Consider the following 27452-nt stretch of genomic DNA (forward strand, 5'->3'; position numbering starts at 1 on the left):
TATCAATTCGCTCATCTTTGGTGTTGGGAAAAACTTTTAAAGAAAAATTCAATTTAAGTCAGTCCACCTATTGATAGAATTCGGAGCAAGTAATATAACTATTCTTTTTCTGAACCATATAAAGAAGAAAAGAAAGCTCGTAATTTAAGTTGGTCTTCGGATACTCCTTATGGTTTCATACTGGAACAGACCATATAGAACTCTATGAGATGTTTGTGCGGATTCTCACTGGGAAGTCCATAGAAGGTAGGAAGAAGATGAATAAGCTCGTTTTAAGCTGAAATGAGGTTTCACCTTGAGGGAAGACGATGAAGAGAGGTTGTTGAACCGCAAGAACAGTTACTAACTCTCGGATCATTGGATCGCCCATCGATTATGGTGCTTTTGTATTACGTGTGGCATCGGGTATTGGTTCCTCTAATGAATGTGACTCATCTAACTCATTGATATTTCTTGTGTAGAAAACATCGGTTGCTCATGGGAGATAGCTTCAATTGATTCTTTGGGATTTGATTGTTCCTATCGTCGTCTTTTTTTCTTCCGAAGTATTTGTCCGTAGATTCATCTAACTCATGGTTCGATCTCTGGATTAAATTCTTCTAGTGTGTTTAGGTTCTTCCTGGTCATAAATAAAAAAACGAGAACAATAACCTTTGTTGAGTTCCCCTATAATGGCGCCAATTTGACGCGCGTCGTTTTAATGTCAAATAAATTCTTTAATCTCAATAAATATATAAAATAAAGTAGTAAAGAGAGAGTAATGGTCGATCTACAAAGACTTGGGAGTTGCTGATTTAGATGGTTTTTATTTTGATCTGGATGAAAAATGAAAGAAAATAAATAAGGGTTTTATTTACAGGTAAAATAAAATAAATATTTATTCTAAAGAAATTAAAGAAAATATTTGAGATAAAAATATTTTTTTTAAACAACTCAGGCTTTCGATTTGCCCCAATTCCATTATTTTTTTAAAGTTGTTCACTCTGTTGTTAATTTTGTAATAGCGTTATGACTTGGAATATATTAATAATTTTTAAATCGTTTGAAAATATTATAAATGACACGTAGAAAAAAGGATAAACTATTTTTGCTTTTCATTTTTACTCTTTCTCTATTCCTTTTTCTTCCTCTATTTCTTTCTCTATTTATATGGTTTTTTAGTTTTTTATCTAATTTTATTATATTTCAAAATAATTATCTTTATAAAATTCCAAGTCTTATCCCGCCTTCCCCCTCATTATTCTTTGTTTTATTATTTCTTTTCTCATTACTCTATATTTGGTATCTTAAAATTTAAAATAAATTGATAAAAAAAATAGGAAATTTTTTTAACAATGGAGAAATGATGAATACCCCATAAAAGACTCATATCACCATTTCATTCTCCAAGTTTGAGGTACAAATTTTCTTCAATTTATAAATCTTATTTTAGGAAACTCATTTTCTAGTTTTGATTTTTAGTTGTTTTCTTGTTCACTGCATGTGCTTGTTTTTTTTTTTGAAAGAATTGATCTTCATCTTTTATGGATTTTATCTTCATTCTATTATTTTTTGGTTTGTTCATTCTGATAATAGGAAAAGATTGTGAAGAAGCTGTGAGAGTGAAGAAGATTGGGGAATTGCTCATTTAGATTTTGGTTTGAACTTAGAATCCATTATTTTTGTGGCATTAGTTTAATCCAAAATATTTTTCCCTAGGGATTAATTTCTTCAAGCATTGTATGATGCAATCGAACTTCGTATTGTCCCTCTAATTTCTTCTTTCGACTCTTGAAAAATTATAAATGATGGTAGCACAGTTCTTTTTGCAAATTTGGAAGTCAATATTTGATCATTGATCTTCGGTAAAGGTGCTCAGAAGTGGTTAGATATCTGTCGACAATATGGTCAGAATCTGAGTTCAAATGAGATTAGGAGAGAAATGGAAAGATGAGGGGAGGAAGAAGAACAATGAAGGAAAGAGCCAAAATGAAAAAAAAATATTTAGATTAAAACTACGTCGTTTTGATCTAAATTTAATTTTTTATAAAATCCAAAACTACGCTATTTTGGTGTTGATTGTCATATCTTCACACCATTAGAAAGAAAACGGTCGTGTGACAAAAAAGTTTAATGTCTAAATTTCAGTGAGCAAATTGAAAAAATTGAAAGTACGGTAAGTGAAATATGAGAGAAAATAAAGTTCAATGAGTAAGCGTGTAATTTATCTTAACAAATCTTGAACTTAACTCGATTGAAGCTCACACTCAAACCTTACTTAAAAACTTTCTACCACATTTAAAAAAATAAACACATAAATGTTATATTATTAATAGTTTGATTTTTTTTTAAAATAGAGTTCTAATATATAATTTTTTCTATTTATTAGTTAACTTTTTTACTCAAGTATTAAGTAACTCGTTTTGACTCGTTAAAAACTCAAGTTAAACTCGAGCTCAAATCAAATTCATTCACGTCAAGTATTTTTATCAAGTATTGATCGAATTAATCTGAATAACTCACCATCTATACCGTGTCATTATCGACCGTTAAACACAAAATAAAATCCCAACCTTTTCTTGACGTCATACAAGCCCAAGTTGTAGTAAGAGTCTGATGGAAAAATACGTGATTGCTGTTTTCCTCAGTGATCCATCACTTTTCAGCCGCCTATTCGTTCCTTTATGGGACACACCTAACACTGATACACGTGTCCACATGCTATTTCCACTTTTTATTTGTTTGCATGAACTCCTAATCCACTCAAAGTCTCAAATCCCTTGCCCATAGCCTGTGTGTTCCCTTTAAATATTGCAATTTTCCCGCTCAAATTTTTTTCCTTTTCTTGTCAAAAACAACTACAAGAGAGAGAAATGAGGTGGGAAAAGGTTCCGCTTAATCAACAAGAAGCTGGATGTATCGGAGAAGCATGTTCATGGCCAGGCAAAAGATGGGGACACACTTGTAACTCCATTAAAGGAGGCAGATTTCTCTATGTTTTTGGTGGTTATGGCAAAGATAATTGCCAAACCAATCAAGTTCATGTCTTTGACACTGGTGGGTCCTTTTTTAAAATCTGGATTTCTTTTCTTTTTTTCTCATTTCGTGTTTAGTCTTTACGTCGGATTTTGAGGTTTACTCTTTACATGGTGGTTCTCGTTCGTGTTTAAGATGAAATGGTTGTCTTATATATGTTTTCTTAATTGATTCCTTTGGTGGATATGTTGTTGAGGTTTACATTTTGGGGATTTTATTGGGTTTATCTTGTTATAAAGCATTTTGATTTTGTTTATGTGGAACATTGGTGTAGCATTGATGCTTTGATATGTGCTTGGTTTAGCATGATATCGTTGGCATAAACTTTTCTTGTTTTTTGGAATTTTTTATGAGTTTATTGTTCTTGGAACCATTTTCCCCATATTAATGATCTTTTAATCACTCTCAAATATTCCCACATTGTAATTTTTTCCAGCCAAGAAGACATGGAGTCAACCTGTAATGAAAGGCACACTGCCACGTGCTAGAGATAGCCATAGCTGTACCACTGTTGATGACAATCTATTTGTTTTTGGTGGTACCGATGGGATGAAACCTCTTAAGGATCTACACATATTAGAAACCTGTGAGTTCTTTTTTTCTTTGATTAACTTTTCATGACCATTTATCTGCATTTGTCTTATTTTTTTCTCTTTCAATTCTATGAATGTTATCATTTTGTTAAAGTGGATTGATTAGGTGTGATAGAAATCACCATATTTTTCCCGTTTGAAGTTTGTTATAAGAATTAATATACTTTGGTGTTTGTCTTGAAACTTTGTTTAATGGCGTTATATACTTTGTAAAGACAGATAACTTTTACGAATCGTGCTTTCGGTTATGCACTCCCAAGCTGTCTATTTCTATCCATACTAGCAGTCTAGCACAATGCCACCCCCATATGAGTGATAAGAATCAATTATGTGGAATTGTTGTTGTTGTTTTTTCATACAAAGTGAATGGAGGAAAGTGAGGATTGCGGAGCGATTTTCTGGAAATTACTAGATTGCTATTAGAGCATCTTTTCCCCCTTGATCTTTTAAGACTAAATTACCATTATCATTAAGTGGTTTATTTCAAAAAGTTACTGCTATGGGTAGATGATTGTAGTAGAGAATGCATAACTGCATTACTTATTTATGTTGCAGGCACAGACACATGGATTTGTCCAAGTGTAAGAGGTGAGGGGCCAGAGGCACGCGAGGGTCACAGTGCAGCTGTTGTTGGCAAACGGCTCTTCATATTTGGTGGGTGTGGGAAATCTTCCGATAGCAATGATGAAATATATTACAACGATCTCTATATTTTAAATACAGGTGAACATCTTGACGGTGATTTGTTACATCTTGACATTTTTTATGCCCTTCCTTTTTGGATTTATGTTTTTTTTAATCTATATTCCATTACTTCGACTTGTAGAGACCTTTGTCTGGAAGCGTGCTCAAACATCAGGAAACCAACCATCTGCCCGCGATGGCCATACTTGCTCATCTTGGAAGAACAAAATTATTGTAATTGGTGGTGAAGATGCACGTGATTACTATTTATCTGATGTCCATATCCTTGACGCAGGTATCGATTTTCCTTCTTTTTTTTTTCTTTCTTTCTTTTAACCGAGTTCCCTCCACTTATGTGTTCTATGTTTGCATGCATATCTATCGTTTTCTAAGTTTACACGGGGTATTTGACTTTGTGCTCAACTTATATGTATGAAACAACTAATAGCTTTGACGATATATAAATCCAACTATAACATGCTGATTTTAATGTTGTTGTTTTTGGAATTGTTTTATCTGAACTAGATACTCTTGCATGGAAACAGCTGACTACCTCAGGCCAGATATTGCCACCCCGTGCTGGCCACTCCACAATTGCTTTTGGCAAGAACTTAATTGTTTTTGGGGGATTTAGTGATGCTCAAAATCTTTACAATGATCTCTACATGCTTGATGTTGGTACGTATTACATTATTGTTGGTCGTGTTATCTACATGGATTAGTCTTTGTTTCAGAAACCAGAGAAATGGAATGAATAGACTCATTGCACCTCCAGGTGGTGTTGACAAACCCCTAATTTAGAACTTATCACTATGTTTCTGAGAGTTGTTTCTTTATGTATGTTAGAGTCTTAAGAAGAAGCATTAAGAGTTAAGGAATCAATGTAAATTCATTTTTCGTTCCTTTGTATGAGAATCAGGGAAAGACATATGTTTTCTTTAAATATGCGTTTCATAATATGTATATAATTGTATTTTTTTCCTTGCGGTTGGAAGGGTTGCTGGCAAACTTATATTTTTCCTTACAAGTTTGGTTAGTTCATATTTTATGTTTTTTTATCATTGGTGCAGAGACTGGCTTGTGGACCAGGGTGATTACTACGGGTGATGGTCCTTCTGCTAGATTTGCGGTTTCTGGGGATTGTTTGGATCCCCTGAAGAGTGGTGCTCTTATGTTCGTTGGCGGCTGTAATAAGACTCTTGAAGCACTGGATGACATGTACTTCTTATATACAGGTTTACTCTTAAAATTCCGTTTATCTTGAATTGATAACATTGCCAGCTTGGCTGCATTTTTATTTGTCGGTCGTCCTCGGAATCCATAAATCTTTTAATCAATCACTTCTGCTGATTTTCTAATAGCAATTAATTTGACATTCAGGGCTTGTTGTACGGGATGAAAGGACGTTGGAGAAATTATCCTTGAGAAAGCAGCTGAAGTTAAAGTGCCAACAACAAAATCTTAGTAATCTTGTACATGATAAAGCTCTCGGTGGTATTGAAGTCGGCAATAATGTACACTTCCAACCGATTCCTTTGTTTAGCTATGGCCAAGCAAGTAAGGATGCTTGTTTCTTATATTTTGTGCTATACTGCGTTTGGTGGTGAAACGTTCTTGGATGTCTTAAACCATAGTTTCAATGAACAATTGTTACTTTTAAACTAGTAAACATCCAAAAAAATGTTTCTTCTATGTTACAGACTTGGTGTGTGTCGGATACAGATGTACTTCCACCACGGGCTTGTTCAATTTAGAAATATAAATATGCATCGGACATGAGAAAAATCAAGTCATAGTAATATAGAAATGTTCCCTCATTGGTACGATTTTAACTTGTAATATCATCCAATGCTGCAGGAAGAGAGAATTCTCCATCAATACAAGTTCTACATCAGGGGAAGAAGACATTTCATGCTGAACTTACTGAGAGCTTCCCACATGGATATACCATTGAGACTGTTATAGACGGGAAGCCTCTTCGAGGAATACTGTTTTCAGCCAAGCCCAGCTCTGTTCATGTAGCCAATTATAATCTCTGTAGGTAGGAAATTCTTGCTGCATCCTTTCTCCTTTAACCAACATCGATCATGGTAGCCAACAGTCTTTTTTATAATTCTTGCTAGTCTACCTGCATCCTTCGTTTATAAATTACGTCTTGGATACTTTTGCTTAGTCTTAATATGGGGTACTTGCTTCAGAAAAAGGACTTCCGTAGAAGGTGTGGGTACTGTATTAAATGGTGATTGCAATAGTAAATCCAAATCTTCAAGAAGCGTGGTGCAGAATTGTGGAGTTCATAAACATGATGTTCATGAGAAGTATTATTCATTGCTTGAGACGGAAGCTCCTGTTCCGAGTTCAAGGAATCCTGCACCTCCTGATCTATCAACCTGTAAGGTTCGTACCTCTTTCCTTTATGTTTGATCAACTAAAACTCGAGTAAGAATTATGATTTGGCTTCCACTTGAACTACCCTAAATCTTATGGAAATCCTTGAATATCTTTGTCAAATGTTGGATTATAATGCAATTTACAAAAAGCAAATTGTTACTTCTCGATCCGGTGATTCCGGTTGGCTACTAGAAGTTGAGAACTAGGGAATCAGTGGTTTATGCTTGTGCTTACCATTTTATCTCTTTTTGGTTGCATTATCTCTTCTTCCTTTGATATGTTCATGATTGAGATTACTTAGGAAGTACAGCTCTACATGTGGAGGATCGTACCTCCATACCCAAGTTTGAATATGCGTCATAAATAGGGAAAATGAAGTCGGTGTTACATACGTGATACTTTTTAATAGTCATTTTTCTTGTGGATAATCGAGGAAAACTAAACACACCATTTCTAGTTTCAATAGCCATCATTGTTTGACGTTGATCGGCATGTGTCATATAACAAGTTTGTGCTGATCATTTCTCTTGCAGAACCTTGCAATGCAAGAACCGGCCGTAGCTCATCTGAACTTAAACTATGATAAGGCCAGTGATGCACCAAACTCCAGCAGTGCTTTTCTGGAAGGCATTGGATCCACAACGACCGGTTTCTCCATCACCTTATCTCCCAAGAAAGGTACTTAGGCTCGGTTGAGTGTACCATGTGTTTTGCACGATTGCAAACTTATTTGAATTTGTTGGTTTCATATTTTAATATACATCTGGTGAACACATTTTTTTTCTTAATATTCTGGCAGATGAGCTGAGACCGAACACCTTGGAGCATAACAAGCCCGAAATATCATTATGAATCTTGATGATCTTTAACCCGTTACCGGTGACTACTCAGTGCAATGAAAATCCAGAAGCCATGTATATGACTTCAAGTTAGTTGGGTATAGATGCATGTGATTGATCAATGTTTAATCTATCCGGGTTACTTACTAACTGATGATCGGCCACCCACTGATTCTCTTCTGTTTTGCTTTCTAACAAAGAATACCTCCGTTTTATTTGAGCTCTTACATGCATGAATTAGTTTTGTTTAGAACTGTTCATCGGATGGTTTTATCGTCTTTGGACTGAGATGCTTTGTTTGCAACGAGAAAAAGTAATGTCGACGATGAGAAATCCGGTGGGAGAATGCATAACACTGGCGGTTTCTCCTCGAGCTAGGCATGTAGAAACTTTTGCTTTTTTTTTTTTTGAATAGATTAAAATTTTAAACCGATCCGATTCAATAACCATAAGTACTTTTTTGAAATAAACCTACGAACCTTATTAAAAACCCCTTCTAAGTCCTAATAAAGAGAAAAGAGTATCCAAAATATATTAAGATTAATCAGAGACAACCATAGCAATAAGATCAGCACAAACCTACTAAAAAAAAAGAGCACAACAAATTCTAAGAGCCCAACTGACAAGAGTATGAGCAACAGTATTACAAACTTGACTGACATAAGAGATATGAGTACCAGGTGAGATTGGAAGAGATGACGCGCCTCCTGAAGATGAAAATCAAAAGTGGATAATCTTGAGTTTGCCTAGTCATCTTAGTTAAAAAACAGTCGAATCAGTCTTAAAGTGGACAGATTCCCAGCCATGATCACAAGCAAGACAAATGACAGCTATCAAAGCATGAATCTCAGCAAGATTGACTTCACAGCAACCAACGAATGGTTGGGCCAGACCACCAAGAACGTTGCTATCATAACCTCTAGCAATAACTCCAACAAAAGTTTGGCGTGTGGCATCAAAGACACCATTAAAATTGATTTTGATCATTCCTCATATTGATTTTTTCCAAGGAACAAAACCTACAAAAAATGAACTCGTACTAGTGTTGAAGTGGATGAAATTCGAAAAGAAATTTACCTTAGAAGGAACATGTATTCTTGGTATAAGAGTTTAGCGTTCATCACCAAATTCAAGATGCCTGTAACCGACTTTTGCTAGTTGCATGCTGCAACATGGGCATACACTAAATTTTAAAAGAATGTTGAATGGCACGATCTAATCTCATTTCATGGTGTAATAGAATGATTTTTCTTTTGAATTTTAGCAGAATGAAACTGATCTATAGTTTATTATGAGATTATTTTAGTACTCAATTCAATATCCATCATAACTGATCTCAATTTCTCTTCACTAAATAAATATAAATATAAATAGTATTAGCAAACATAATGTGATACACTTCAAGAATCATACACCATAAAATGATTCATATAAAAAAAACTTAAAATGATAAATAAATTTAATTTTAGATATCACGTTAATAACACGAGTCAAGCGACCTCAGTAATCAAATGGATGATTGTTATCTCTAAAGATCTTGGGTTAGAACACCAATAATTACAGAATATTTGAACGTTCATTGTCAAATAGTTAAAAGTCTTTAGAATATATATGATATATCCTCACTTATAATCACCCTAACTTAATAGAAAATATCATCACATTAATATATTTGATGGTTAGTATCGATTAAAGTGATTTTTTAATTAATTTTAAAGTTAAAGGAATTTAATTGGGTACAAAAGATTGTAATGGATTTAATTGATTTTTTTTTTAAAATGGAGGGATTATTTTACTAATAAACCTTTTAATTTCAGTAGCGGCCTAAAATAATAATAACAATTTAAATATATTTAGTTCGGGTAGCTGTAGTTTGTTCAATTCCTGCTTCAGTGCTTCCAAGGCATACTCTCTTTGGCTTTGGGCGTCTCTCCGTCTCTCCCTCTCTTTTAATTGCATTTGATATCTGTTTGATTGTTTATATATGATTGATATGCTTATCAACCTCAGATTCCCGACTTTCACTTCAATTTGGTTATTTAATATGCTTCATACTCTTCTTTTCTATCAAGGGTTTTCTGGGGTTTCCTCGTTTTATTGATTAAACGTTTGCTATTAGTGTAATTATAATTATTACTTTTCTGATTCTGTGTTAGCTGTTTTTAGATATAAAGAACTATTTCTTTGCCTTGTAAGCTTAGAAGAATCTATTTTCAGTGATGGGTTTTTATTATTACTTGTTTTAGCTTTGGAGTGTTTTTGAATTGCTTCAGAATTGTTGGCATAGTATTTAAAGTAGTTTAGCGTTTATAACTATCAAATTACTAATTTATGGTGAAAAGGTTTTTCCCCTTGCATCTCTGTTCGTGTTCTGCTTTTTGTTGGTTAAAGTTGTTTAGGATGTTGAATATCTTGTATTTTTTAAGTGAGTTTCGGATGATTTATCTACGACATATATAATTGTTTATCTTATGTTTATTGTCATTCGTAGATGTTATTTAAAGTATTTTTGTTTCATGTTTCTTTATGTTCTGGTGAAAGTTCAGGACAGTAATCCTTATAGATTATTTCAATTTTGTAGTTGGATGTCGGTATTTGACGATTTATTTGTTTATTTCATTGAAAATGAGCAGATGGCCTTGAAGGAAGGAAATCCTGCGGGTACTCCTAGTGCTCAAGTTGTTGGAAATGTTTTTGTGGAGCATTATTACCAAATTCTTCACCAATCACCGAATCTTGTGCATAGATTTTATCAAGATTCGAGTTGTTTAAGTCGGCCAGATATGTATGGCAACATGACAACAGTGACAACCATGCAAGTAAGTCCATATTGGGAGTTGAAATAAATTCCTCCAGTAATAGGCATGAGCATATTGTCAGTGAGAATTAAAATACACACCTCTTTCTTTTTGTACATTGGTTATTCCAGTGCTTTAGGTAAATGACAAGTTCTTCAAGAATGATTATCGAGACTAATTGTAATGATTGTTACTAAGAATTTCAGTTTTAAAAAGTGTGGGAAACTCTGGGAGAAGCTCGGTATATCTATTAAATGCATATGTTTAACTTAATGAATGGATATTTTTGTAACTCTTTGTTTGCGGGAGACTCATATTTGACTTGAATAGATGGTCCCAGGTATAGGATCTCGTACGAACAGGATAACTTTGCACATTTGTCTTCTTGTTATTATTATTTGTGCATAACATTACTCCTCTTAGAAAAAGAGTTTGTACGCAAGCTCGGGATTGCATAGTTTGTGCATCTATCCCTTCTCCGGATTAGGATCGTCTCCATCTGCTACTCCCTAGTCAATCTCTACTATAGTCTCGAACTGTTTCTCGAATTGGTGACCCCTCGTATATAAGTCATCACAATTAAAGCATAGTCCGTTGAATCTACGTTCAACCTTCTTAACATGGCTCAACCATCTTAAAGAATAGCGGTCCTTTAGTTGGTTCCAAACTGTTTCCTGATCACTCGTTTGAGAGAGAGTCGTATGATCTCAATTTTTAGGTTCAAAATATTTCTTAACTTTATTGAATAGGAGATGGCCTCCTATATAGAGGTTACAATGAAGGAGAAAAACTTTTACCTGATAAAGACTCCTAATAAAATTGCATAACAGTTGCCTATTAAAGACTCCTAATAAAGTTGAATAAACGTTGCCTAATAAAACTCCTAATAAAAATAAACTAATATCTTTCCTAAAATAAATAATTATTACTATTATTTGCCCGCATCTCTCTCTGTTTCTCATTCTCTTAACATAGCTTAAACGTGTTTTGGTTGATGAGTGCTTTTATATTTTCTTTCGAGTAAGCAATCAATGAGAAGGTACTGTCACTGAATTACCAGGACTATACAGCAGAGATTAAAACTGCAGATGCTCAAGACTCTTTTGAGAAAGGGGTCATTGTACTAGTAACTGGATGCTTAACCGGAAAGGACAATGTGAGAAGGAAATTCACACAAACCTTCTTTCTAGCTCCACAAGACAAAGGTTACTTTGTCTTAAATGATGTTTTTAGATATGTTGAGGACAAAGAGTTGCAAAACTCCATTCCAGTTAACGACATCAATGAACAGGCTTCAACATCTGCCTTGGCACCAGAACCAGGTTAGACTTTTTTTTTGATAGAATATAGGCCTCATTAAAACCCCCCTTCATATCCTACATGTTATATAAGTAACATGAAGGACATAGGAAGGAGGAAAAGAACGCCTCTGAATTATATTAATCTGGAACATAACATACAACCAATCCATAACCATAGTCTGCTTATAACATAAGACTTAACAACCTAAACACTAACTGCCGCACTAAAACCATACACCTTAAAAAAACTGAATGGACACCACAGCTTAATAACTATAACTCATAACCACAGATCATCCTATACCAGCTTTTGCTAACTCATCCGCTTCCCAGTTAGCAGCTCTCACAATATGTCTTGAAATGATGCCCTTTCCTTCCACATAAGTAGCTACACCTCTTACCAAGGACTTGATTCTCTCATTTTATGAATTATGTTTATACTTTCCTCAAGCTCGAATCTTGGAATTGCTTTTTCTTCCAGAGGCAGCTCATGACCATCTTGTGGAAGACCCAATAACGTACGCAGAAGATGAAGATATTAATAGTGGTGCTGAAGTTTTTAACCCCTCAGATAAGGACGAAGGATCGGTTATTGAAGAAGTTGTTGAACCCCAAAACATTGTAACTCATCGTGAGAGTGTTGTGACTATTGATTCAGCTCCTGCAGTTTTGGAGGATGCACGTAAGAAATCATATGCTTCAATTGTGAGTTAATGTTAATGATTTTTTTCTTTTTTGTCATGATTTAGTTGGTCCTGTTATTTTTTTATTGAACTTACCAAATTACATATTAGGTCAAAGTAATAAAAAGTAATACAGCTTCGACTCCAGTCTACGTTCCTACCAATAATGTGAGGGTGACGATAGCACCAAAAGAACCACATTCAATTATTTCTGTAAAACCTGCTCCGGTCAGTGAGGCAGCATTACCTGACAGTGATAATGCACCCGAAAGTAGCAATGACAATGAGGAAGATAATTGCCAACTCCATTTATGCACGATTGGATAATAATAGCAATATATATTTTTTTATCTTTGGCAAGGAAATTAGATCCATACCTTTTCAGATTTCAATGAATAAATATATAAATTATGGATTTAAATCAGGCATATGTGATTTGCATGGTTGACGATATATCATGATGCATATTCTTTTCTTTTTGGTTTAAATATAAATCTCATTTACTTTGTTCTTACCAAAGCTGAAGGACACTCCATATATATACGGTACTTGCCTTACACTGCAACACCTGCACAACTTGAGGTGGCATTCAAAAAATTTGGACCCATTAAGCGCAATGGCATCCAAGTCAGAAGCAATAAGGTTGACTAAGATATTGATTTGGGCTTCTCCAGTTCTCCTTCCTAGTTGATACTTGACATTTCAAGTTCTTGGTTCTTACTGTTTTTGTGTATCTCTTTCCTCCTGCAGCAGGGATTCACATTCGGGTTCGTGGAATTCAAGAATGCAAGTTCAGTTCAGATTGCACTTGAGGTATGACCACTAGCATAATTCACTCTTCCATTCTATCACTTACAGCATTTAATTAGTCTCTCCCAAATACATACCATGTGTCATGAGGTTAAGCTGTCTTGATATTTACAATCATGTCAAGGGCCCCCTTCCTTGGCTTAAAACAAAGTACTACCTCGAAAAGATAAGAAACAAGAACTAAAGCCCAAAATCAGGTCAATGTTTAGAGATGGTTTGGGTCAGGTCATGTGAACATGAGGTTTGGCAACTCGAATTGTATCTGATTTGATGATTTCTGTAGAACATTCTTTGATAAAACCCTACCGATTGTGAAAGTAATTAAACCAGCTGGCCTGAAATAATAAATCCACCTTGATCCGATGTTTTTCTGTTCTGCAACTTTTAGTCAGTATATACAATCATGGAAATGAATCCGGAACCTTGTAATGTTTTCTGTAGTTTAGATCTTATATTTTTCCTTATATCAGCCACTTTTCAGTTGCACCAATTTGCAGCCTTGCTGAATTAAGTTGGAAAATCCAAAAGCGTTAGCCAACTAAATTGTAACTGGTGTCTTTTGGATGTCGTAAAAATTTCACTTTAATGCACCTTCCCGTTGCACAATTCTAAGGCCCTAAACCTAAAGTTAAACCAAAGCTTTAATCTTTTCTTTTTGGTGAGATATAGGGTGGCTTCTTGGTTCTTAGCTAAATACAAGGACGTTTCTATTTAGATTGATAGCCTTGTGGGTGATTTAACCTTGGCAGATAAGCATCACCCTTATAAGTCTTGTTTGCCTAAGTTAAAGTGGTGCCCCCCCTCCTGCGGGTTTCTTTAAGGTGAATGTTGATGGGGCAGTAGCTTTTGACTGGAAGAGAAGTGGTATTGGTGGTGTGCTTAAGGATGCTGAGAATAATAAGTTGGCTTTCTTCTCAAGAAGCGACATGACCTTGCACTCCGATTCTTGCAGAGATTGTTGCAATCAAAGCTGGGTTGGATTTATTCTTTGATTCAGTGTAGAGGGATAAAGGGTCACTGATTCTTGAAAGTGATTCACTTCTTGCTCTGAAGTGGATCAACAACCCGGAACTCTGCCCGGTTCTTTATGTCGATATGATCACAGAGATTCAGTAGTCTGTGATGCACTTTAATGTTATCATAAGACATATTAATAGATGTGTTAATGGGGAAGTGGACTGTTTAGCTAAACCTGGTATAGGTTAGGGAGTGTTGAGCTACTGGTGTGGGAGATTGGGGTAGGTGGGTTGTTGAGTTGAAGGCCTTTTGTACTAAGTGTTTATTTGGTTTTGGTTGTAATCTTATGTTTGGTAATAAAATTTGGGCACCCTTTTCCCCTTTCCAACGATTATTTTGTTTCACAACACAATAATTATAAAGGGGGTTTTTAATGGGGCCAATTCTTATAAAAAAAAAAAAGCTTTAGATTACCATTCATCCCTTATTTTTGCAGCTCTCTCAACTGCATCACCGTATTTTCGTTGCAAAACTTAAATTTGATATTATTGAGGGGCCTCGGTTTTATATAATAAGCTAAGAAGTATTTGTAGAATTCCTTGTTAATCTTGGACAGACTCCCTTCTGTGTTTCGTATGGTTAATCTTTGAATTTATGGATGTGCTCTCTCATTCCAGTCTTCACCAATTACTATCGGGGATCGTCAAGCTGATGTAGAAGAAAAGAGGACTAATACTCGAGGTAATTCAAAATTTAGAATTTTGATGCTGAAATTTTATCAAATTTTCCATTTGTCCCCTAATACTTTTTACTCAAATCAAACGTTTAGTTCATCCAATAATAGAACTGAGCTTAATAAGGTTATGATCCCTAAAAGGTGGCTATCGTGCAATATATTCAATTTAGCTAGCCATGAATTGTATGAAGCGACTTTGTTCATATTCGGATTAACCCTTTCGACATATTTGTTTGATCGGTGAGATTTTCGGGGATGTTGCTTCTCACCTTGTTTCTATCATATTTTCTCGCAAATGCATGATGTATATCTATTAGCTTCAGCGAATAATCTAGGATAACTTTGGGAACCTGAAATATTTTGCAGTTGGTATCAGTGGGAGTGGTACTGGGACTGGAAGAGGAAGAGGAAGAGGAAGGTATGCTTCAGGTAAAATGGGGTTCCAGAGTGACAATTTCAGGGGTCGAGGGAACTTCAACGGTGGCCGAGCAGGCTATGGCAGGAATGAATTCAGAAACCAGGGGAATTTTCAGGACGACCAAAGGGTTCTGGTGGATGGAACGGAGATAACTATCAGCGAGTTAATCAAAACGGTGGTACTGGGTCTCAGGTTATTATTATTTTTGACGGTATAAACAACGGAGATGAGGGCCATCAGATTCAAGTTGTCGATTTTCATAAATTCCACTTGTGAAGGAGACCATTTAAAAAGAAAAAATTGGAGCAACGTGTTGAAGATTATTTGATCAAAATTTTGATATAATCCTCGTATGCAATTTGACCACGAAGCTTCCATTTTTATAGTTTTAATCATTTTCATTGACTGATTTGAAAGCTCGAGCTAATGACACTGATTTCGACTCATTGATTTTTGTTTCTGTTCAGTAAACATAACTATAGAATGGTGAATGTACCTAAGATTTAGTGACTAATGTATTTTACCCTTTAGTGAATGTGATTCCCAGACCACCAGTTGCTTCCATTAATATGTTTTCTTAGTCAATTATTTGGCCTATCAAGTAATCACTAAGAAGATTAAAAACATCATAAGAAATAATTCAAATTCTGTTATTAGTCCTTGTATCATGCATAAGATATAGATTTAGTCATTGTATTTTAGTTTGATTAGTTTTAGTCCAGGTGCTTTTTAGATTTTAAAAATTCAATCTTTACTTAAATAATACATGGGCAATATGCCTAAATCACAGGGACTTAAAATATCAAATCGGAGAACGTAAACTAAATCTACATCTTAGCTAGAATACAAGGACTAAAAATGACCAATTTGTATATATGGACTAAATCCACAACTTTTACATAGTACAAGGACTAATAGAAGAACTTAACCTAAAAAAATTATCTCCGATTAAGACAAATATAAATGAATCTTCGATGTTTTCACTAAAATTAAGAATTACAGTAAGTTAATGTATTAACCAACAAAGGAGAGAACTTCAAACATAGACAAAGCGATTGAAAAGTAGCCCTAAACTTTCGACGGGATCCTTGAGGATGCTTTCAAAACCAAAAGCACACATATCTACATATATGCCTTTTGAAGCATCTTCCAGTGCTTAGACTTCTCAACAACAGGATGCACAACAAGAGAAAACAAGTGAAAAGTAGCCCCAAACTTCAACAGGATCCTTGTTGCTTGCTTTCGGAACCACACACGTTCGCGCGCGCATATAAATGTAGTTGTATATATATGCATGACTTTTGAAGCATCCTCCAGCGTGGAAGAATGATCATGAACAAGATAGGCAGCAAAAGCAAGTGAATCGTTTTTTAGAACCGCATTCTTTTGTGATTCTGATATAAGGTTCTCTGGTTTAGAGGTCTCCTGAGGGTCCCCTGATTTAGAGTCCCTCGGTTTTGGGGTTTCCGGAGGGGTATTTGGAGGGGGTTTTTTTCTGTGAACCTTTTTGGAATGAACCACCTTTCTCTCCATCTGTCAATCTTCATTAAAAACAAATACACACATATATTAGTTAATGTTTATGATACTGATTAGGACTTCAGATGTTCAAAGTAGCGATTTATGTCGAGGCTCTGTACGCATTACGGTGTCAACATTAATGAATCCAACTTTGGTATCGAATGTCACAGTACTTCATACCAATCTGCAACATATCGTCTACCTACTTGTGTCCTAGATGCGGATTCGTGACAAATACTTAGCATTAACAAAGAGAACCCAGTTTCGACCATGCAAGCAAAAGTATCAAATACTAGATAAATGGCATGGAATGTTGATGAATTTGCTTGGCTATTAGATTTGAAATTTTGAGATTAGTGAGAGAACTTGCATTGGGAAGGCGAAAGATTTGACGCTGGTATCCGAAAGCTGAGATAAACTACGGGCATGAGGGGATGGTTCCACATAGCCGTGGTTGGTTCAACGACATCCTCCGGACAATCCCGACCATTCGAGCTCATTTCGGCAAATAGTCTGGTCGTTGGGAGATCCATCAATGGACTCGAAATGGTTAACTGATTGCAGTTGTAACTGAAATCACCGGATTTAGACATCAAATTCATTCGCTGCGGTCCATCCGGCTTGGTTCGCCGTGCTTGTTCTAAAGACATACCATCCCGAAGTTTCCGATGGGGCGATCGACATGGTCGGACCATCGGTGGATTGATCTTTACTGGACGAAGCGGGCGACAAAGACAACCGAGACGAGGATCTTTTATCTTCACTTACATCCCCTGATTCCATAGTTGAAATGTCTGAGAAATCAAGTAATCACTAATCCTATATCACCAAATCGAGGAGTTCATTCTGTATACAAATAAGAAACAAAATTAGGCCTCAAATCGATCAAATGTTCTGGCTGGGGCAAAACAACGACTAACTTGTGTACAACCAGCAAAATTTTCCATGCAATTTTCTAACAACAAAGGAAATTGGAAAGTTGCATGAAAATCAACAAACCTTCAACTCAACCTGTATCGTCTTGGATTTCGTGTATGGATCAACAGAATGAGAAACAGAGAAACCATGAAACAAGACAACCTGAAACCAAAAAAAGAAAAAAAATAACAGAGGGACAGAGAGAATGCTGGATGAGAAATAGAAAGGGGAATTTAGGGTCTATAATTGGTATAGGCTTAACCATCTTTCTTAACGACCTTACCCGCCATGACTTAACCACCAATTTCTTAAGTCTAAATTTGTTGTGCTTTTTCTTTCTTCTCTATGATTATTTATTTGGGTAAATTTGAGTTTAGTACATAAACTATTAATTTTGACCCGTTTTAGTACCTAAAAGTTTTTAAAACCATATCTTATGTTTAGTTTTTATTTCATTTTAATACCCTTGCTAAAAAATTAACATTAATTTTTGAAAGAAATTGAAAGTTTAGATACTAAAGCGGACCAAAACTGATAGTTTAAGTACTAATGTAACACCCCCAACTCGTATCCAACCCGGATCCGAGTCCGAGGTGTCACATTGACTTTTCAAAACTCTGTTCTTTACAAAGCCATTGAATCTTAATTTCCTCATTTGAGAAAATTATTACTTTACAATCATTAGTACTATCAAATTGTTTTACAACCATTCAGAGCATATTCAACTCAATCAATTAGTATATGTCAACTATATTCAAAATAACCAAATACATTTAAATCATCTATTTTCTGATCTGAAACTTTGTAAGAGAGATGCTGACCTGTCTTTCTCTTCTTCACTTCTCTTCTCGCTTCTGTAACCTATGTGTGAAACAATCACACGCTAAGTCTATGACTTAGTGAGACATTACATTTATAAGGAACTCTAATTATTTAAACATGCAGGAACACATCATCTCATGATGTCATACCAAAACAATATAACATTACATACAATGTAATATACACATATACATATCTCACACTATTTCCATACTAATCTTATTCCACTATCCATATTCTTATCATTTATGTCTTATAATCATATACTCGTATGTATATTCTTTTAAGCCACATATGATTCTTTAACCAAGAAATACACACATCATCATATAATCATATAATGCAATTTTTTTTGATAGGAATAAAAGGCCTCAATAAAACCCCTTAGTGATTAACGGAACTTAAAAATAGTTCCTTAATCCACACAAGGAGGAAAGGAGTGCCCTAGGATTCATTAAACTCAAAAATAACAAAGTAATACAAACCAGTCTCCCTCAAGAGATACAAAACCAGAAAGAAACAGCCCTTAACAGAGCATAATTCAACCAATACCCGCCTTAGCTAGGACATCCGCCTCTATATTGGCTGTCCTACTAACCCAACTAATAAAACCTTCAAAAACACTAAGCTTTTGAATAATGTCTTTAACTATTTGAACATAAACAACAGGACAAGAGACCACATCCTTAATCCAGCCAACTGCCACCTGACTATCACTCTCAATAATCAATCTATCTTTAACCCTATGACGAATAGATTCAAAAAAATAACCCTTTAGGATAGCCTTCAATTCCATTAAAGTTGGGGGCCCCGGACCAGCAGGCTCTTTGAAGGAGCCATGAATCGAACCAGACATGTCTTTCAAAATACCACCTAAGCCACTCATATAATGCAATTCATATTACAAAAGCATGTAGTTTACATGTAATATATAATTATTGTTATCTCTTTGTTAGCCCATGTACATATGTGAGAACTGTAGATGTGTGAGTCTATTGAGGTTGTGCACTATGCTGTCACCACAGCTCGTATAATTGTCCCGAAGAACCTATCCAGAGGTCATAAAGAACCTCGGCAACTGTCCATAGGTCCCGAAGAACCTAGGTAAAATGTCCATATGCTACTTAGAACATAGGTATATTGTCCATATGTCTCAAAAGACATATGTAATTCTGTCCATATGTCCCGAAAGACATAGGTAATTCTATCCATATGTTCCGTAGAACATAGGTAAACCCTCGACTCTTGGCATGCCAACTATACCACTAGCTCTCATATTACATAACATGGACATTCATTTATAACATTTCACATAATATAAACATGTAGTTCATTGTCACATATCACATAGCTTATGTCGCAACTTGTATCACATATACACATTCATCACATGTTCATATAAGCTCATAACTTCTTTCACATTTACATATAATCATGTAGCTTCTTTTCACGTAGTTCATGTCACTTTTCATATCATTCATAATCTCTATCATATATACATTCATTCACTTATCTTATAGTTATTTATCATATTACATAATTTAACTTATATCATATTATCATGTGTACATATATCATGGACACTTAACGTATCATAACATGTATTCACACATACCATTAACACATGTAACAATCAATACACACATGTAACATATCAAACATATGCTCATATTAATGAATTCATGCATTTTACTATAGGAAATAGACTTGTCACAAGTCTTATTTCCATTAAATATAATACACTATCTAATATGCACTCACATTGGTCTCACTAAGTTCCAATCCCATTTTATGATTCCTTTCTTTCGATCGAATTTTAACTTGATAGTCATCCCGAAACTTGTTCGTGCTCGATATCTATATAATCATACATTGATACATATCAGTATCCAATTGATGTATTCTAATCTATCATTTTAGACCAAAAGAAAGGTCTAATTCTATTTCCCTTTGAAGTGCATCGATACATTCTACAGTGCATCGATGCATTCCTTAACATGTGCATCGATGCACTATCCATGCATCGATGCACTATCCATGCATCGGTACACAATTCACCTTCGTTGTTCAAATCTTAAGGGGGTGCATCGATGCACTCCTTATGTATCGATCACTAGTGGCATTCGATGTTCATTTATTTGAGAGTGCATTGATACACATTGAAGATGCATCGATGCACACAACCCAGAAATTACATTTTGAGCTCGAAAATTCTTACTTTGTCCTCAAATTCTACTTATTAAACTCTCCTTATACCTTACAACTTATCTATACCTATGTAAACCTTCTTATAACATTATAACACTTCACTATCCCTCATAATTCACCATAATTCTTGAATCAAATAATTTCATCAAATTTTCCATGTGTTCTTAATTCAATTCTATCACCTCTAACTTCTTAATTATCCCTTTGACAAGTCAAATTTAACCTCAAATTCTACTAACTCCTTTTATTTCAAGAATTCACTTAAAAACTCATTTTACTTAATCTCTCCTAACTCTGTCATCTTTTGATTTTAAGATAACTTAAGCTTTCCTTAAGCTTAGTTATCGTCTAATGATCACAAACTAACCTTGAATTCATCAAGAAATTAACTAACCATGAACTCACCTTTGCTCTTGGCTTCCACGTGAAGGAGAAGAAGAAAAGAAAAGAAGAGAATTATGGAGAAATCTCTCATTTTCCACGTGGTTCCCTTATCTTATAAAGGAAAAATAAAAAATCTTACTTGTCAAATGACCATTTTACCCCTTATTTCATCAGTTATTTACTAAACAATAAAAAAATCTTTCAAAATCAGACTTCAAATTTTCAAAACTTTCATTTTAGTCACTTACTCTTGTTTTGGGATGTTACAACTAAACGCATTAAGTTTTTAATGATGGGTACTAAAATGAAACAAAAAACTAAACGTTAGGCATGATTTTTAAAAAATTAAATGTTTAAGTACTAAAATGAACCAAAACTGATTTAAGTACTAGTTACCCTATTTATTTTATTCTTAGCGAATCTTATTTTATTGATTCCTAATAAAATTTAAATACAAGTTTTGTTTTAAAAAATAATTTTTCGATTTAAACTTTTAATCCAATGGAGAGTCACGACTGAATAAATTCTTATAATTGTGTTAAATTTTAAGCACACTGATGCTTGCTGACTGTTTATTTTTTTTTTCATTTTCTAAGTGTTTTATGTTTATTACAATTTCAAGACTTACTTGGTTGTCTTTTGGTTTATGTGCTAGTATAAATAGAGGTTCAAACCAAATACTTGCTTGGTTTTTTAATACAATTACGAGAGCTTATTTGGTATTTAAGCTTTATTATAAAATTAATTAAGTAAATGAGATATAAGTATCACCAGAAAGGATCGAAGCTTTGAAACTTTGAGGACTTGTGTTCATGTCTTCGTGCCTTTTTTTAAATAAAAAAATTCTAATTTAAACTCCCACCTTGCGTGGTTTTTGTCTAATAATGGTCTATTAATCAATTAATCCAAATCGGATTTTACATAAACCCATTATGAGAACGATTCTCCTAACCCAATTTGCATACTCATACGCAAACGTCAGGATTCAAACCCCTAATCTTACTTAAGGAATGTAATCTTACCTCACTAGACCAATTGATTGTTGGTTCAATTTAATTGTATATTATGTTGAAAAAGAAAAAATTTGGAGAAAGAGACTTTGTTGAGAAAGGTAATGAAAAAAATAAAAAGAACCTTTTGAGATGTTGAAAAACGTTTTATTTAACACTGGTGTGGGTACGGGTTGGCTTCAAAATTAATATGAAAAAAATGAAAATTTTAAATTAACCCCAACATCTGTATATTGGAACTGTAGAATTAACAATTCATGTATTATATTTTGGGACATAATTAAATTTAGAGATACTATTATATATCTATTTTTCATATAATGTTGGTGTGTTTAAAACAAAATAGTCGGGGTGATATCAGCAATATACTTATCATCAGGTATTTCAGTATTTATAAGATGATAAAATTACCAAATTTTCACAAACTCGAATATGAATACCAAAAAGGCTGTTGAAGCTTGGAACCGTCACAAATTAAAATACTTCCCAGAAATGAAGATTCAACACCGCGGGAGATTATTTAAGTACCTCAACAAAACATTCAATGTGAAACACCAATAAGTCCAGAAAAAGAGTACACCGACATTTTATTTCGTCACCATCGAAAAGACTAGTAGCGAAAAGAATATGATACTAACCCTCCAGTGCCGATGCTCCAGATATAATCTCAATCAACTCAGTGGTGATCGAAGCTTGACGGGTTCTGCAACACACAAACATGACCAAAACATTTTTACTTCAGCTATGAAAAATGAGTAAAAAATTAAAACAACTAAATGGGGTTCAGTACAACATGATGAAGAACAGAATACTAATCAAGTGTACAAACCGATTCACATGATAGTTCATATGTATAAAAATGACAGAGGCACGAGACCTGTTATATGTGAGGGTAAGGCGATCAAGCATGTCACCAGCGTTTCTGCTTGAGCTATCCATAGCAGACATCCTTGCCCCTTGCTCACTACAAGCATTCTCCAAAACCGCATTGAACATGACCTGGCGGAAATACAAGAATTCTTTGATGGTAAATTGCAGAGAATATAGCAATTAGCCCATACCAGTAGACAAGAAAACAGAAAAAAAACGAAAATAATCTAAAATTTATTTTTTTGGCAGATTTTTTACTAGTAAGAAGATAAGGTGGCTTATGCATCCTCAAGATTACAAGCATACAAATTTCATATTCTCTAATAAGTAAAAACTGCATGTGCTTATTCGTGCAGATTCCTTAAAGGGGTAGCAAAAACTTTCCTCCTGCCGAACTGGTCAGCACCAATTTGTAACAAGGAAACATAGAGCTCTTTCAAAACCATAAGAACCTAGCCAGTTGTGTGTTTACTTTTAACTCAGAAATCATTGGAATCATTTGTATTAATGAGCAGTACATGGCATGTGGTTCTGGTCATCATAAAACAGCTCTCAATAACCTAGGTATCGTGTCAAATTCACAAATTTGAAACATGGGGTCCATTTTTTTAAGTTGTAGTTCATGCCTTAATGGTTAGAATTTCATGCAGAATATCAAGAAATAAGGACGCTTGTTTCAAAATGTAGGACTTACACAAGAGAACTGGAATTCAACCAGATTTTGAAGTATTTCACCCTTTGTCTCACCACCCTCAATTTCATAGTTATCTAGATCACCAAGCTTTCCCCCAGATTCAGCTTCCCTTTCAACAATCTATACAAATAAAACACCAATTAACAAAAACAGAGAATATAGAGAGCAACACCTAACCAGGGAAAAAATATCTATCAATCTGAAAGTTCCACTCACTTCAGGTGATAAAACAGTTGACACTGTTGGTAAAAATGAAACTACTGACTGAAACTTGTTGAAAACAATCCTCAAAGCATCAAACTCCACATTCTTTAAGATCTCATCAGCAAGAACAGAGACCTGAAGGTGAAAATATTTGTAAGTATGGAGAAAAGAAATAGAAAATTTCCATAAGAAAGAGATCTGTATGTCAGAGAATTCCAGTTCACCCATGAGATCAATGGCTAAGAAAGTCCACCACAACCTCCACAAAATTAAAAAGAAGACATTTATCAAGTTAAGGTGAGGAAAATAGTGGATTGAGTAAAGTCGAGATTAAATTCCAAGAGAACTTGGAATTATAGTCTTTATTTGATGTTAGATTATTGTTATTTAAGCTTGAAGTAATGTTAATGTTTTGTTTCCCTTAGTCTAGAATTTGAAACCAAAGGAAATGGTTCAAGACATTCATCAAAGACAACTTGAACAAAAGTGTGGCTTGAGTAAAGTCGAGATTAAATTCCAAGAAAATTTGGAATTAGTCTTTATTTGATGTTAGAATATTGTTATTTAAGCTTGAAGTAATATTAACGTGTCAATGTTTTGTTTCCCTTGGCCTAAAATTTGAAATCAATGGTCCATTTAAGGTTTCCTTCTATTATTATATTTTATTTCATAGTTTAGAACTTCATTAAATCAATTTTAATAGCTCCTACTTTGGAAATCTACTCAATGTGAGAGGAGGATAGCTGAAAAGTAATAATGTACACAGGTCGTCCAACCGGTAAAGAAAAATTTTATATGAGAAATTACAGCTTTATACTCTTTCACCTTGTGTGAAGATATTCCTAACCCTATATGTAAAGCTTTTGATGTAAAAAGTGAGGAGATCTAGGTGTTAAGCCTGGATATAATCCTCTTCTTATTCTTGTTTTCTAACATTGTCAAATTAACCTACCTCCAAATATCAACACTATCTTACATTTCTGTGATGGCTACCATTCACTTCCCAGGGCAAGAATGAGCCTTTCCTTTCTAAACCAACAATATTAATTATCTTCAATTATCAAATTAAACCCTATAGCTACAGGTTCTTGCCAATTATATAACCAGACTTGTCCCGATATGGCATTTTCTGAACTGAATCAAAAGGAAAGTCAACAACCAGTACATTTACTGAAACTTAAGATTTTAAGTCAACATATCCGGTTCAAGTGAGACAACAAGAAGATCTTAATGAATTAATCAAGCTTTCAATTTAGAAATAAAATTTTCAACTTGTATGAAAAGGTTCTCTCATTGGGAATCTGCCAAATACAAATAAAAGAACAATAAAAGACCTGAGTGTAGTTCAAAGGATTCTTCTGTAGCTCAGTTATGATCAACTCAATGTCCTTCTTAGAATCACGAATCAATTGAGCCTTAGCCTTCTCACCCAGAACAACATATTTTGTTTCTTTTTCAGGGCCTGTGGAGATCAAGATATTTAAATCATAAGTAGAAAGAGGACACCAACTAAGAACACACACACACACACACAGAGAGAGAGAGAGAGAGAGAAGTAGAAAATATTATGTTGCTTTGGAGAATTACCAGAGTTCAGCTTGCGGATCCCCTTGCTTATCTTGACTGCTGTGGAGTTAATTCCACCACAGAGACCTTTGTCAGAAGAGATGGTTACAACAACGCTCTTCTTGACATCAACACCTAACATTTTGACAAGATATGTTAATAAAACAAGGCTGAAAAAATATATTTTATGTAAGTAAAACTGTAAGAGATTATTAAACAATACAGTATAAGGATAAAACAAGATCATAAACAGGCAAAGACTCTATAACCATAAATTTCAAAAGCATGTTATGTATGGTTATTTAACAGGTCAAAGATAAAATACTTCTAATTCTAGGTTGCTTCAACTCTTCATTTTCCTTTAAGTAACCACATCCAACACTTGTGTCCAATAAATTTTTAGACATGGGCATTTGGATGCGACTCTCCAATATGCTTCCAAATACATGGGAAATCTTTTTTTTTTTTTAAATTGAACATACTCATGTCAGACACTCCTATATTTGAAATTCACTCAAGTCAAACTAACATAATCTTTAGCATCCAGTTCTGTATAACTTCAGTTTTATTCTCTACTATGCATAAAACACCACTCTATTTTAACCTGAACCAAGTAATATTAGTGATTAACTGATCAAGCTAGGTATTACTGAATGCATACCAACATAGCACAAGATTTTCAAACATATGGTGCTATGAACTAAGAAGCATTTATAAAAGTGCAGCTTGTCTGTTATCAATCAAATATCAAAGTTACATTTGCATACACCTTCTAGGTAGGGAGGGTATGATAAAACTCATAAAAGAAAATAAGTCACTGCCCCATACAATTGACAACATGAACACAAGATCAACATAAACGGGAGAGCACAAACTAACTGTTAACAACTTGAAATAACAAACATTAGGAAAAATGCAATGAGAACACAATTAAATTCAATTGAACTATTCAGTAAAGGAAACACATGTCAGAGACTTGTTAGAGGACCTACTCGGAAGATCGCCAAGAAGTGCAGTGAATGGCTGCCAGAGACCTCGGGAATTCTCAGTTTTAGTTTGAACTGCTCTCAACTTTGAAGCAGCAACCATCTTCATTGCCTTCGTGATTTTCTGAATATTCTTAACACTCTTCATCCGGTTTCTAACTGCATAAATAATTGATCACCACCCAAGTTATAACCTTCACCAAGAATCTGACTCTAAAAGAAAAGGTAACAAGCAAGTATGAATAACGTGACATAGAAAAGAAACAAAGAGAAAATAAAACAAATCTTACCGACTTGAGTTGAAATATATCGAACACCAATCGGACCCTCATCCCTGTCATCCAAATTAATTTATTTACTTCACAACATATCAAAAAATTAACAAAAATGTGAATTTCATTATAAATCCTATAATGTTCAATAATTTTTTTGAAATATTCCTCTTTTTTCAGTCTTTGGAATAATTGAACACGCCACAATACCAACTGTTTAGCTCCATTTTAGACACGCATTTAATCGCAAAAGAAAAACAAATCAGCATTAAAGAGTTAAAGCACTAATCCCATTAGCAGATTAATGAAATATAATACATTTAAATTTTTATTAGAAAATGACGCGGAGGGGGGGGGGGCACAAAATTACAGAGCGAAAAAAATCCGAAAGTACGTCATACAAAACTTTATTTTGCTCAGAAACAGCTAAGAATCGAATCACTCCAAAACGCGAAATAGAATACATGGCCTGATCTGTTAATCAATGAGGCATAAATCAAGGTAAAATAAGGATAAATGCAATGAGAATGCATGCTAGCTGATGAGGCAAGAGATCGAGAAATAGAGATCGGTACTCGTAAGTGGGAGCGATAGGAGAGGATCGGACGGCGGTGATTGGACGGGGAGAGATCAGAGGGGCGAAACGCCTCCCTTCGCGTCTGAGAGCAGCCATCGCCATTGCTTACTGATACAGAAAAGGAAAACCTAGAAAATCCGTGCTAGCGTTGATCAATGCTATTCTTTTTGTTTTTTCTTTTGGGCAGTCTCGCTC

At 34.6% G+C, this 27452-nt stretch overlaps 2 protein-coding genes and 1 pseudogene across 4 annotated transcripts; 2 read left to right on the plus strand and 1 right to left on the minus strand.

Moving 5' to 3' along the window:
- Nucleotides 1-802: 802 nt before the first annotated feature.
- On the minus strand, nucleotides 803-27452 carry LOC120215953 (ATP synthase subunit gamma, mitochondrial-like). Of its 2 annotated transcripts, XM_039213479.1 has the most exons (10): nucleotides 27256-27452; nucleotides 26699-26742; nucleotides 26415-26567; nucleotides 25444-25557; nucleotides 25191-25318; nucleotides 23869-23991; nucleotides 23653-23772; nucleotides 22966-23087; nucleotides 22698-22791; nucleotides 803-837 (listed from the first exon to the last, which is right to left on the minus strand). In XM_039213479.1, the coding sequence occupies exons 1-9, from the start codon at nucleotides 27357-27359 to the stop codon at nucleotides 22722-22724; spliced, it is 978 nt and encodes a 325-aa protein (XP_039069410.1). In that variant the 5' UTR covers nucleotides 27360-27452; the 3' UTR covers nucleotides 803-837; nucleotides 22698-22721. The 2 variants fall into 2 exon arrangements, with proteins under 2 accessions (XP_039069410.1, XP_039069409.1); XM_039213478.1 differs by lacking the exon at nucleotides 803-837 and having other exon boundaries at nucleotides 22540-22791.
- Nucleotides 2796-7767, plus strand: LOC120215951 (RING finger protein B-like). 2 transcript variants are annotated; one of them, XM_039213477.1, is made up of 11 exons: nucleotides 2796-3036; nucleotides 3452-3601; nucleotides 4164-4331; nucleotides 4435-4587; nucleotides 4818-4970; nucleotides 5363-5527; nucleotides 5673-5849; nucleotides 6150-6333; nucleotides 6491-6689; nucleotides 7217-7375; nucleotides 7483-7767. In XM_039213477.1, exons 1-10 carry the CDS (start codon nucleotides 2853-2855, stop codon nucleotides 7367-7369), a joined length of 1686 nt encoding a protein of 561 aa, XP_039069408.1. In that variant the 5' UTR covers nucleotides 2796-2852; the 3' UTR covers nucleotides 7370-7375; nucleotides 7483-7767. The 2 variants fall into 2 exon arrangements, with proteins under 2 accessions (XP_039069408.1, XP_039069407.1); XM_039213476.1 differs by having other exon boundaries at nucleotides 2797-3036; nucleotides 7217-7361.
- LOC120215952 lies at nucleotides 9417-15725 on the plus strand (annotated as a pseudogene).

This window comes from Hibiscus syriacus, unplaced genomic scaffold (assembly GCF_006381635.1).
Source record: "Hibiscus syriacus cultivar Baekdansim isolate YM2019G1 unplaced genomic scaffold, ASM638163v2 tig00110156_pilon, whole genome shotgun sequence".
Classification (NCBI taxonomy): domain Eukaryota; kingdom Viridiplantae; phylum Streptophyta; class Magnoliopsida; order Malvales; family Malvaceae; genus Hibiscus; species Hibiscus syriacus.